Below are 12,500 nucleotides of genomic sequence, written 5' to 3'. Positions count from 1 at the left end.
TTCTTTTGTTTTGGCTTGTAGCTTTGTAGCTACAAAGCCCTCTGTGAGGGGCATCATCCTAGCCTCCCGATAGGGGGGAGTGTGTCACGTTAAGCCATATCATCATCATCATCATCATCATCATCATCATCATCATCATCATCATCATCATCATCATCATCATCATCATCATCATCATCATCATCATCATCATCATCATCATCATCATCATCATCATCATCATCATCATCATCATCATCATCATCATCATCATCATCATCATCATCATCATCATCACCTTTGAATATATTGATGATGAAACTGTCCCATATTTTCTAGGCCGTTTTGAATGGCATGATAATGTTATAATTACTTGACCTCATGAAGGGGTCGCCACGGAGAAGTAAATAAAACCACCTCACTATCATGGCGGAGGTGCGTTGAACGCAAATATTCATGTTTCTGTATGTAACTCGAGCATACAAATATAGGAAAGTTGTGCTCAACTTATATCTCTCTTGATAGCGCAATGGGTTAAGTTACTGACACTGTCACGTCTGAGCTGAGTTTGAGTCCTCGGCTCGACCACGTTTCAATTTCCAATATATGCTTCCTTCGGGCTCCTCGTCAGTTTCGACTGTAATGGCATGGAATTAAAACTGAATTGTGGTTGAAAAGAAGTTAATCTGTGCACTAGGAACCATTCAGTATATATATATATATATATATATATATATATATATATATATATATATATATATATATATAATCATATATCAAGGTATGGAATGCATGAGAAGGATGATAGGAGTTACTAGGCTAGATAGAGTGAGAAATGAGGAGGTGAGAAAGAGAACAGGGGTGTAAAGGGAGTTGGGAGATAGGGTTGATGAAAGAGTACTGGGATGGTCTGGACATATGGAAAAAATGAGTGAAGAAAGATTAGTAAACGAGATGTGGAAGACAGAGGTGGAAGAAGTGAACATGAGGGGACGACCTAGGATGAGATGGATGGATGGGGTAGAAGGTGCATTGAGAAAGAGTGGAATGTCTGTTGAGGAAGGACGGGAGAGGACAGAAGATAGGGGTGAAAGGAGAAGGGTTGTGTATGGATGATGCTGTGATGCATGAGGGGGAGTGGATGGGGGATGGGGGTGAGGAAGTATGTATGAGAAATAAATTGACGCAGCCCGAAGGGATTTCTCCCTGTCTTTTTCTTTTCTGTATGAATTAATGAAGCGGCTTTGCTGTGGATTTGCTGTGTCTTGCGACACTGCTTCTGACCCGGGCAGTGTACAGGATGCAGGAATGACCCGTCATCCAGGAGGTGCCAAGATAAAAAGGGAGGGAAGACGGTAGAGGAAGTGGAGTATGTGGGGGATGGAATGCGTGGGAAAGGTTTCTATGCCTTTGTCTTTTGGCTACCTCATGTCTAAGGGGGAAAGAGCCTTTGGTATATTTATGTATTATTATCATCATCGTTATTTGTTTTGTTATTGTCGTTGTTGTTGATGCTGCCGTTGTTTTTATTGTTACTATTATTATTACTATTATTACTATTATTATTATTCTATTGTTGTTGTTATTATTGTTGTTATTTACTATTCATTTGTTATGCCAAATATCAGCTCTATCCATCTGACCATGCTTAATATCATTCTTTCTTTAGATTGTTTTTATATTTTCTAAGGCCTACCTTGTGATGAAGGGCCAGGGTAAAGGAGAAGATAGCGTCTCCATGACCAAACCCATCGCTGCCAAGTTCCTCACTAAGCCCAAGCCGGGGAACAGTCATCTCTCGACCACGTCTTCATCGGGAGGCGTCTTGGAGGCGAGACTTACTGAAGGAGATGTACAGGTGAGATGATGAAGTCTTTTATTTTTAATTTCCTATTGTTATTATTTACTTATTCATTTACTTATACATACATACATACATACATACATACATACATACATACATACATACATACATACATACATACATACATACATACATACATACATACATACATACATACAAATATATATATATATATATATATATATATATATATATATATATATATATATATATATCACTAAATTTAGGGAGCAGGTTTTCTTGAAGACATCTTCTATTGAAAAATACAGCATACTCGGCGTTAGTAATCTTTTTAATACTTTCAATCCTTGTCGCTATCTTTCTTTCTGTAGGGGGCTGTAAGGGGAAGGGAGAACACTACATTACCAAATGAATCCATGGTATATATGGAAATAAAAACAAATACATAATTTACAACGTTTCTCCTATACTTTAGACATCTTCTGATAATCTTATTTTCAGAATTTACAAATTGTGATTATAGATGACACAACATGAAATGAGAGAGGTGCTCTTAGTTTCTCCTTGGCGTGCCGTGGGGTGTCCCATATAGCTCCAAGGTTCCACACATATTTTGTTGTATATTTATTTCTGGCTGAATATATCTTATCAATACTGCTTTCATACATTTAATTTTCTTTTGTTGTTGTCTTTTTCAAGTATTATTATGTTTTCGTTCAGGTCCTTTCGCAAAATGCCAGTATTTTTTTGTACTTTTGTGGTGTGGGATTTTATTGCTGCGTTTTGCCCATGGTATGTGAGTCTCTGTGATCAAATTTGGGTTGTGTGGCCAATGTACACTACATTACTATTTTTTTTCCTTGACTCCTGCTAAGTTTTTTTCATGACTAGAGATGAAGTTCTGGGGTTACGATAGTAGACAATTAATTTCAAGATGTCCTCTTGTTTCTTCGGTTTGCAATTTTATGGTAAGATTTCCTTCAGTATTTTCTCATCTTTTTTGTAAGCGGTAACTTTTTTACGGATTTCGTCTACTGGGTTCCTTTTGATTCGTAAGAAATTGGATGATGCCTATATTAAATTATCTACCTTCTCTTGCTTAGCCATTATTTCATTTTGTTCTGAATAAAATCTTCTGATGTAGCTCAGAATAAATGTAAACATATGAGGTTACAGTACAGTGTCCAATCCTGAGAATTTTTATTTCACTACATATAAGTCATAGGGAACTTTGAAATCCTAAGATTTTCATTTTTATACATAAGAAGGCATATTAGATATGTTATTTTTCATATCTAATTTTTCTTATCTATTAATTAATTAATTAATTTTTCATTTATTTATTTATCTATTTATTTATTTATTTATTTATTTATTTATTTATTTATTTATTTATTTATTTATTTATTTATTTATTTATTTATTTATTTATTTATTTATCTATTTATTTATCTATTTATTTACTTATTCATTTATTTGTTTATTCATTTATCTATTGATTTATTTATTCATGTATTTATTTATCTACTTGTTTACTTATTCATTTACCTATTTATTGCAAGTAAGAAGATATTGAGAAACTTTTATACTGGAAAATGGGATCTAAATATATTTCTTTTCAAGTGCGGTGATGGAGGAAATCGTATTAGATTTGATTTTTCTTATAGATAACGATAATTTTTGAAATCCTTTTATGGTGGCTCAATTTTGGTAGTGTAAATGGAATAGTTCTAAATAATACTATGATTTGATGAAAAATATAAAAACTTGAAGATGATCACTGCAGCTAAACAGACTTGTTTGACATAAGCTAATATAAAGAATAAATTAATAGTATAGAATATCTAAGGTAAAGGGCAGGTAATATGTACTGCCTTCATCCATTCCTACCCGCAACTTAAGTCATTGTCATTCTAGACCAGGGGTTCTTAACATTTTTCCTTATGTACCCTGTGCTTATGGCTTGCTGTTCTTTAGCCTCCTAGAAATTTCTTTATTAGTTAACATAACCCGAGTACATCCACAAACTATCACTAGTTTTCGATTCGTGGTCCTATTTGTGAACCACTGTGGCCCACAATGACTCATTGAACCATAGGTTGAGAACCACTGTAATCTAGACTATTTTTCCTCCGACTGCTGGAGATTGGCTGCCCGCGGCTTTCAGAAAAGAATTTGACATGTTGGATCAAATACTTTTCCTCCAGCATATCAATTGACATTTTGTGTATTTTTGCTGAGAATACAAAATAAGGTGCCATAGTGATATTACGTAGGAAAAGTTCAGACGGTAGGTAGTATCTTCGAGAAATCGCAGTTTGAAGGAAAAGTAGCACAGTGTGGTAGCCCCGTTACCTTCAGCCGAATAAAACTCTTAGGAACTGAAAGAAATAACTCATAGTCCAACAGGAATACAATTGGGCTCAGCATGTTTATCTACTTCTCAGAGTAGTTTACATAAAGACATGATTATGGAGGTGACTGCAAAATACCATGTAGCATATACTAGGCGGTCCCATGGATAAAATAACATTTTACAATGAAATGATAGGAAAGCAATAGTAATTTTTAAAATTGAACAACTAAGGCATTTTACATAAGAATGGAGGTGACTGCAAAATACCATGTAGCATATACTAGGCGGTCCCATGGATAAAATAACATTTTACAATGAAATGATAGGAAAGCAATAGTAATTTTTAAAATTGAACAACTAAGGCATTTTACATAATGCATGACAATTCCCTTTTTTCTGTGTGTTTCATTCAAATTTGACCCTCAAATTTGGCGAAAACCTTTTTATGTCCTTACCACATCACCCCTACAATAATGCGGGGGAGGGGGGTGAGATGGTAAAGCGGGGTTATCGGGTGAGGAAGCACATGGAACACACGAAAACGCTAAGAAAAACCACGATTTGTGGAGCTTTAACCTAACCTAACGTAACGTAACGTAACTTAACGTAACGTAACCTAACGTAACCTAACGTAACCTAACGTAACCTAACGTAACGTAACCTAACCTAACCCAACCTAACCTAACCTAACCTACCCTAACCTAACCTAACCTAACCTAACCTAACCTAACCTAACTTAATTTAACCCCACTTAACCTACTACCATGGAGTAGGAGAACACCCGGTACACAAGGTAGCCATCGTCAAACTGACATCAGGCTGCACTGACAGAATCGGACAGACGACACGAGGCATGGGGAATCATATGATTGTCTCCATTTTAGCAAGTTTTCTCTTATTGATTTCCTCTAAGAAAGATATTACGTTGATGTATTTTGATATTCAATATCAATAATTAAGTTTTTATTGATATATCGCTTAGTTGTGGATTTCTAAAATAATAGAAAATGAGGCTTTACGAAATTAGACAATGAATGGCATTCATAGACTGGGCAACTCCTGGCACGCGTGCCAACATACGTGCCAAACGAGGTATCTCCCTTTGGGTTGACCATGGCACGTCAAGTGATTCTGGAAATTTATTACAACATCGAAAAACAATTTCGATGCCTCACATACACAGGATATGACAAAAGATCAGAACGAAACTAACATGTCAGTGAATTAATATTTATTTGTCGTTGCATTTCAGGTATGGAAACAAACATCGGTGATTGCATGCCTACACGTGGCAAATAGTTTGCATATTACAAAAAAGCATTGTTACCACGCAAGGTTCCAACACATGCATAGAACAAACTGACAGATTATTGTCGAAGTGTTACTAAACCCTCTCCTCCCATATTGTACTCTGGTACAATATGGGAGTTATCAAACATAACTTGTAATAATTTTGCTCGTCATTATCACCACTTGTTTATTTATTTGAACATTATTATATTTTACTTATTTATCTGTTCATGTATATATATGTTTATTTATCTATGTATTTGTTCATTTATATATTTCTTTATTCATTATAAATTTATGAATTTATCTATTCAGTTATAAATCTATTAATTTATTTATTCGTTTTTTAACTTACACATTCTTTATTCATTTATTCATTTATATATTTATCAACTTGTTTTTTGTATCTATATATTTGCATTCATTTCTTTATCTATTTGTTATCTTCTCTGAGTATTGAATCATTCATTTAGCTGGTCAATTGATAATTTATATATTAATCATATTTCTACCCATCTATCTATTTATCTCTATGCTCCTTTTGTTATTTAATTCTATGTCCAACCTTGTTATAAAACAAAATTGTTCTTGGTGGACAGCTTTGCCGACATATTCTCAAACCTAAAAAAAAAAAAAAATCTAGTTACCTCGTTAGATTGATGTAGAAACACCTACAATAGAATAGGTGCTAACCTAGAAATATTTGATATTTTCCTTTTTTCACTGAATGGACACCCTAATAATTTTGTTTCGGTCGAATTCAGTGGAACTTCTAGATTTAAAGACGTCTATTTTCCTCAGAAGGTATACGTAGGTCAAAGCTAGTCACCAATAGAGTTGCCAACGATGGTAACATATCATATGTATGTGTATATATGTATATATGTATATATATATATATTATATATATGTGTGTGTGTGTGTGTGTGTGTGTGTGTGTGTGTGTGTGTGTGTGTGTGTGTGTGTGTGTACGTATATATATTTATATATATACACACATATATATATATATATATATATATATATATATATATATACGTGTGTGTGTGTGTGTGTGTATGAATATAGATATATATATATATATATATATATAATGTTTTTGTCTTTACTTATTTGATTCAAATAAGTAAAGACAAAAACATACTAGTGCAGATAGAGGCGGCGGCATAGTAGTGATGAACCAGCAAGATTACTACAATAAAATGTTAAATTTGCTCAGTGACGGTGGAACTTTGTGTATGTTTCGGTGCTTTTACTTTTAATGGTGTTGATTTAGATAACATTCTGTCTTAGCCATGGGTAGTCCCCTCTCTATTGTGTTAGCCAACTTATATATGGAAATGCTTGAAACTAAAAATTATATATCAATAACGGGTACAAATAGCATTCGATTAGGATATGTTGATGAGATTATTCTGTTTTTATCCAAAGAAACTATAACAACAAATTAAAAAGATCAATCAACGATAATAGTAACATACAATTTACGACAAGTAGAGAACAACGGAAAATTACCATTTTTAGACACTGTCATACACAGAACAAACAACAATTTAAAGTTTTCAGTATACCGCAAATCCGCAATTGAAGAAGAATATATACATATTTATTCGGGACACAATATTAGGAATAAAACAGGTATAATAATTGACTTCTTCCTCAGGGCTTTTCGCATCTGTAATGAAGAATTTCTGGAAGATGAACTAGATCACATCATAGAAACCTTTAAAAAACTAAGGTATCCCAAAGGTCACCGACTTAAATTAAAAAAGAAAGCTAAGGAAATAAATAAAAAGAGTAAAGATATCAATAATTGCAACAAAGAAACACGATATATCACAGTCCCAAATTCCAACATTAATTCAACCCTAGACAAAGTCCTCTTAAAAGCAGGTATTAAGATCGTTAGAACATCAGGTAGCAAAGTGGGACATTTGGTATTGTATACAAAATACCTTGTAAGAATTGCCCATCTTCATATTTTGGGGAAACAGGTCGTGGATTAGAAAAAAGGTTATATGAACACAAAAATTATGTAAGAACCCACAGGCTTTCTAATTCCATAGTAACACACATAGATACACATGACCACCTTCTGGACTGGGACAATACAATTGTATTAAAGGTTCAACGAAGAAATTAAGAAAAACAATAGAAGCAGCATACATTAATGCTAATAATAACATCAACCATAAAGAGGAATTTATATGCTTGGCATGAGCTACAAGTTTATTGGTAGTCGAAGAAAACAAACGGACAAATATTCCGAGCACAGTGACCTTTCCTAGGCACCCTGTGAGATGACCTGCCTGTGTATAAAATGTCCAGAATGTACTTAATTGTTAAGCTTTGTGATCAAGAAATGTTAAGGGAGTACAATTCTTCCATTATTCCTCGTATACTTCCTCCGCCTTCAGTTACACACACAGACACACACACACACACACACACACACACACACACACACACACACACACACACACACACACACACACACACACACACACACACACACACACACACACACACACACACACACACACACACACACACACACACACACACACACACACACACACACACAAACACACACACACACACACACACACACACATATATATATATATATATATATATATATATATATTCTGTTAAAAACGACAGCAAAAGAATTATTGATTAGTTTTTTCCGTGAGCTCTCAAGCTTGCGAAAAGTAGATTTTTGGTAGGGGGAAAGGGAGTAAATCAGATTTCCAAAATTCATAGGAAACACAAAAGTTATAATAGACACAAAAGTATAGTACACAATAAACACAATACAAGAAATTAATACAAGAAATACAGCAAAAAACAAAATACAAGCACAACAAAATAGTTATCAAGACGTTTCGCAGATCTTTCTGCATCCTCAGTTGAAGTGAAAAGAAAGGAAAGGGAGCATATTTTAAATGAAATGGGAAGCACGGGGAGAAGTCACCGTGTTGCAACTGGGGGAAGTCACACGCAGGACCACAAACACTGGGAGAGATCACAAGTTGGCGGAAATGGTACTCGGGGAGGTCACTCCCGGGTTCGGCGCCAATCTGCTTCTCAGTCTTTGGGAACGACGTATGGTAGGAAGTTCTTCCCTTTCGCGGGGAATGGGGAGCCTCTGGGAAGGAGAGCCCGATGTCTTGGGATTGTCCATCTGGCTCCTCCGAACAGGTTTCATGCTAGGGAGGAGGGCGAAATCATTTACCTGCCTATTAATGGCAGGTTGCAGCTCCTTTATCCATATGGCTTCCAAGATAGCCAAGCGCTGAGGGTCCTCTTCTTTTGCCACAACTTCGGTGTTTTTTACCATAGTCTCCCTATCGAGGTGGCGTCGATGCTGGGTCCAGTGGTGTTGCTTGGGTCCTCCGTGTTGCAAGTGCATGGTGATTCTTCTAGATAATGTGGTGGTCGTCCTTCCCACGTAGACAGAAACCAATCCCGGACTGTGCATGAATGGAGAGAGCGAGTGTCCTCAGAGGTACAAAGACGCCACCATTAGCGCCTTTTTCAGAAGAGCCCTCAGCCACTGTTCTTCTTGGAGTGACACTCAAAAAGAGTTTGATCGGGTCCACCAACTCCTTATCAACAATGGTTACACGAATCACGAGGTCCAAGCCAATCTTCGCAGAGTGATCGACAATTGGTATAAACAAACACGACCGACTACAGTAGGACACGAAGGGACCGCAATTAAGGTGTTCTACAAAGCTTGCATGTCTACCAAATACAAGGAGGATGAAAAGATTATAAAGAACATAATCTATAGAAATGTTGTCCCCAAAAAAGAAAGTGATAAATTGTCCTTCACAATCTTTTACAAAAGTAGAAAGACCTCTTCTCTACTTTTAAGGAACAACCCCGCTCCAGAACCCCAGGAGGTTCGTCAATCCCACGTAGTATATAAATACACATGCCCAGAGGAGGACTGCACGCCCCTTTCTGTCTACGTGGGAAGGACGACCACCACATTATCTAGAAGAATCACCATGCACTTGCAACACGGAGGACCCAAGCAACACCACTGGACCCAGCATCGACGCCACCTCGATAGGGAGACTATGGTAAAAAACACCGAAGTTGTGGCAAAAGAAGAGGACCCTCAGCGCTTGGCTATCTTGGAAGCCATATGGATAAAGGAGCTGCAACCTGCCATTAATAGGCAGGTAAATGATTTCGCCCTCCTCCCTAGCATGAAACCTGTTCGGAGGAGCCAGATGGACAATCCCAAGACATCGGGCTCTCCTTCCCAGAGGCTCCCCATTCCCCGCGAAAGGGAAGAACTTCCTACCATACGTCGTTCCCAAAGACTGAGAAGCAGATTGGCGCCGAACCCGGGAGTGACCTCCCCGAGTACCATTTCCGCCAACTTGTGATCTCTCCCAGTGTTTGTGGTCCTGCGTGTGACTTCCCCCAGTTGCAACACGGTGACTTCTCCCCGTGCTTCCCATTTCATTTAAAATATGCTCCCTTTCCCTTTCTTTTCACTTCAACTGAGGATGCAGAAAGATCTGCGAAACGTCTTGATAACTATTTTGTTGTGCTTGTATTTTGTTTTTTGCTGTATTTCTTGTATTAATTTCTTGTATTGTGTACTATACTTTTGTGTCTATTATAACTTTTGTGTTTCCTATGAATTTTGGAAATCTGATTTACTCCCTTTCCCCCTACCAAAAATCTACTTTTCGCAAGCTTGAGAGCTCACGGAAAAAACTAATCAATAATTCTTTTGCTGTCGTTTTTAACAGAATATGCCTCAGAGAGAATCTCCTGCCACGCTTCACCAATATATATATATGTATATATATATAATATATATGTATATATATAAATATATATGTATATATAAATACATATATAGTTGTATATATACATATATATACATATATATATATATATACACATACATATATATATATATATATATATACATACATATATATATTACATGTATATATATATACATACATATATATATATATATACATATATATATATATATATATATATATATATATATATATATATGTATATGAATATAGCTACATGTATCAAAAAAAAGGAATCCTTTAGCTTCTTTTTTATATCGGGTATAAGAGTTTATGTACAGCCATTATGGGTGACCATCACCTCAGTTGCATGAAGTTGTATTTTTTTTTTTTTTACATAACCAGAAATGAATCTATGAAGTTCGTCACCACAATGAAGGGGGTACGCTCCCAAGCGCTCGAAGTCTCACTGAAGACGACTTTTGAAGAAGAGCTTCTGCTACGGCGCCGGTCAGCAAGACGAAGTTACCTTTTCGTTTCAAGAAATAGAATTTGAAAATGGAAGAGGCAGGAGCCACCTGTACATATGTCTTCTTCTCTTGCTTTCTTGGTTTCTTCTTCTTGTAGATTTCAAAGGCTTTGAATATTGAAAGTCTCGCTAGATTTGTCCAGGGTGTACAGCATATGCGAGACAATGGCCATGTATGAAATACGTATGTATGTGAGTGTATACACAAGAATATACTACACACACACACACACACACACACACACACACACACACACACACACACACACACACACACACATTCGCATACATAAACAGAGAAAAAACGTTCATAAGAAGTTCATCATTCGGTATAGTCATTGACTTGGTCTTTCATTAAAAAAAAGAGAGAATAATCGCGATGTTGAATTAATGGGGAACATGAGGAAAGAATCAAGAGGTAATTGGTGATCAAAGAGAAGGGAGGACGGAGAGTCATTAATGGCAGTTTGGATGAGACTCTTCGTCCTTATCTATTAATTACTGCCACGGAATAGGTCAATTACCCCTTTGAGTATTGATTAGTTATCATCACGCCATTAATTGGTCATCGTCAGAGTATCGATTAGTTACCGTCATAGTAACCGTTTGTTACCGCTACGGTATCTGTTGGGTACCGTCACGATTTTACATATTGACAACGATAATTTCGATCAATTACACTCACCAAATCATTTAACTATAATCACGATGTTGAATAAACAATCTCATAGTAACTACAATCTAAGATCAGTCAACTATAGTCTTCATTTATACATAACGCAAAGGACTTATGATGTCAATAGTCTAGTGATTTTAGTGACACAACTACTGACTACATTCACGAAGATATGTGTATATATATATATATATATATATATATATATATATATATATATATATATATATATATATATATATCACAACAAAGATATGTCGTAGCACATATGTAAAATAATACTGATGACCCACTTTCGGAGAAGAATAAGCCCCGTCCCCTCATGCTACCTCACTGCTTTACTATAAATACACATTGTTCTGTACTTTGTAACTCATATCTGCCGAAGAGGATCACAGTAAGTGATCGAAATATACAGATCTCTATATCTTCGCTTATTCTTCTCCGAAAGTGGGTCATCAGTATTATATGTATATATATGTATGTATATGTATATATATATATATGTATATATGTATATATTTGTATATATATATATATATATATATATATACATATAAAGACACACACAGACACACACACACACACACACACACACACACACACACATATATATATATATATATATATATATATATATATATATATATATATAAGTATTACGGTGACACTTTGTCCTAGAAATATTCTTGAAAAGGCGCTTGGGTAAGTCGGGGTCAGGTGTAATTCTTCTTCTTCTTCTTCTTCTTCTTCTTCTTCTTCTTCTTCTTCTTCTTCTTCTTCTTCTTCTTCTTCTTCTTCTTCTTCTTCTTCTTCTTCTTCTTCTTCCTCGAGTTCTTCTTCTTCTTCTTCGCGTTCTTCTTTGCAATCTTCTTCGCGTTCTTCTTCGCGTTCCTCTTCTTCTTCTTCTTCTTCTTCTTCTTCTTCTTTTTCGCGTTCCTCTTCTTCTTCTTCTTCTTCGCGTTCTTCTTCTTCTTCATCGCGGTCTTCTTCTTCTTCTTCTTCTTCTTCTTCTTCTTCTTCTTCTTCGCGTTCTTCTTTGCAAT

At 35.7% G+C, this 12,500-nt stretch overlaps 1 protein-coding gene across 1 annotated transcript in view; it reads left to right on the top strand.

Moving 5' to 3' along the window:
- The window catches only part of LOC143037192 (putative G-protein coupled receptor CG31760), a 436,981-nt gene that overhangs the window by 410,508 nt on the left and 13,973 nt on the right, over positions 1-12,500 (top strand). Inside the window, exon 13 of the mRNA XM_076205308.1 lies at positions 1,670-1,837. Coding sequence (XP_076061423.1) covers positions 1,670-1,837 — 168 coding nt within the window. The remainder of the gene's footprint in view (positions 1-1,669; positions 1,838-12,500) is intronic.

This window comes from Oratosquilla oratoria, chromosome 22 (genome assembly GCF_046742065.1).
Source record: "Oratosquilla oratoria isolate Oo_2021 chromosome 22, ASM4674206v1, whole genome shotgun sequence".
Taxonomy (NCBI): domain Eukaryota; kingdom Metazoa; phylum Arthropoda; class Malacostraca; order Stomatopoda; family Squillidae; genus Oratosquilla; species Oratosquilla oratoria.
The sequence above is the reverse complement of the archived record's forward strand: the minus strand, read 5'-3'. Positions and strand labels throughout refer to the sequence as shown.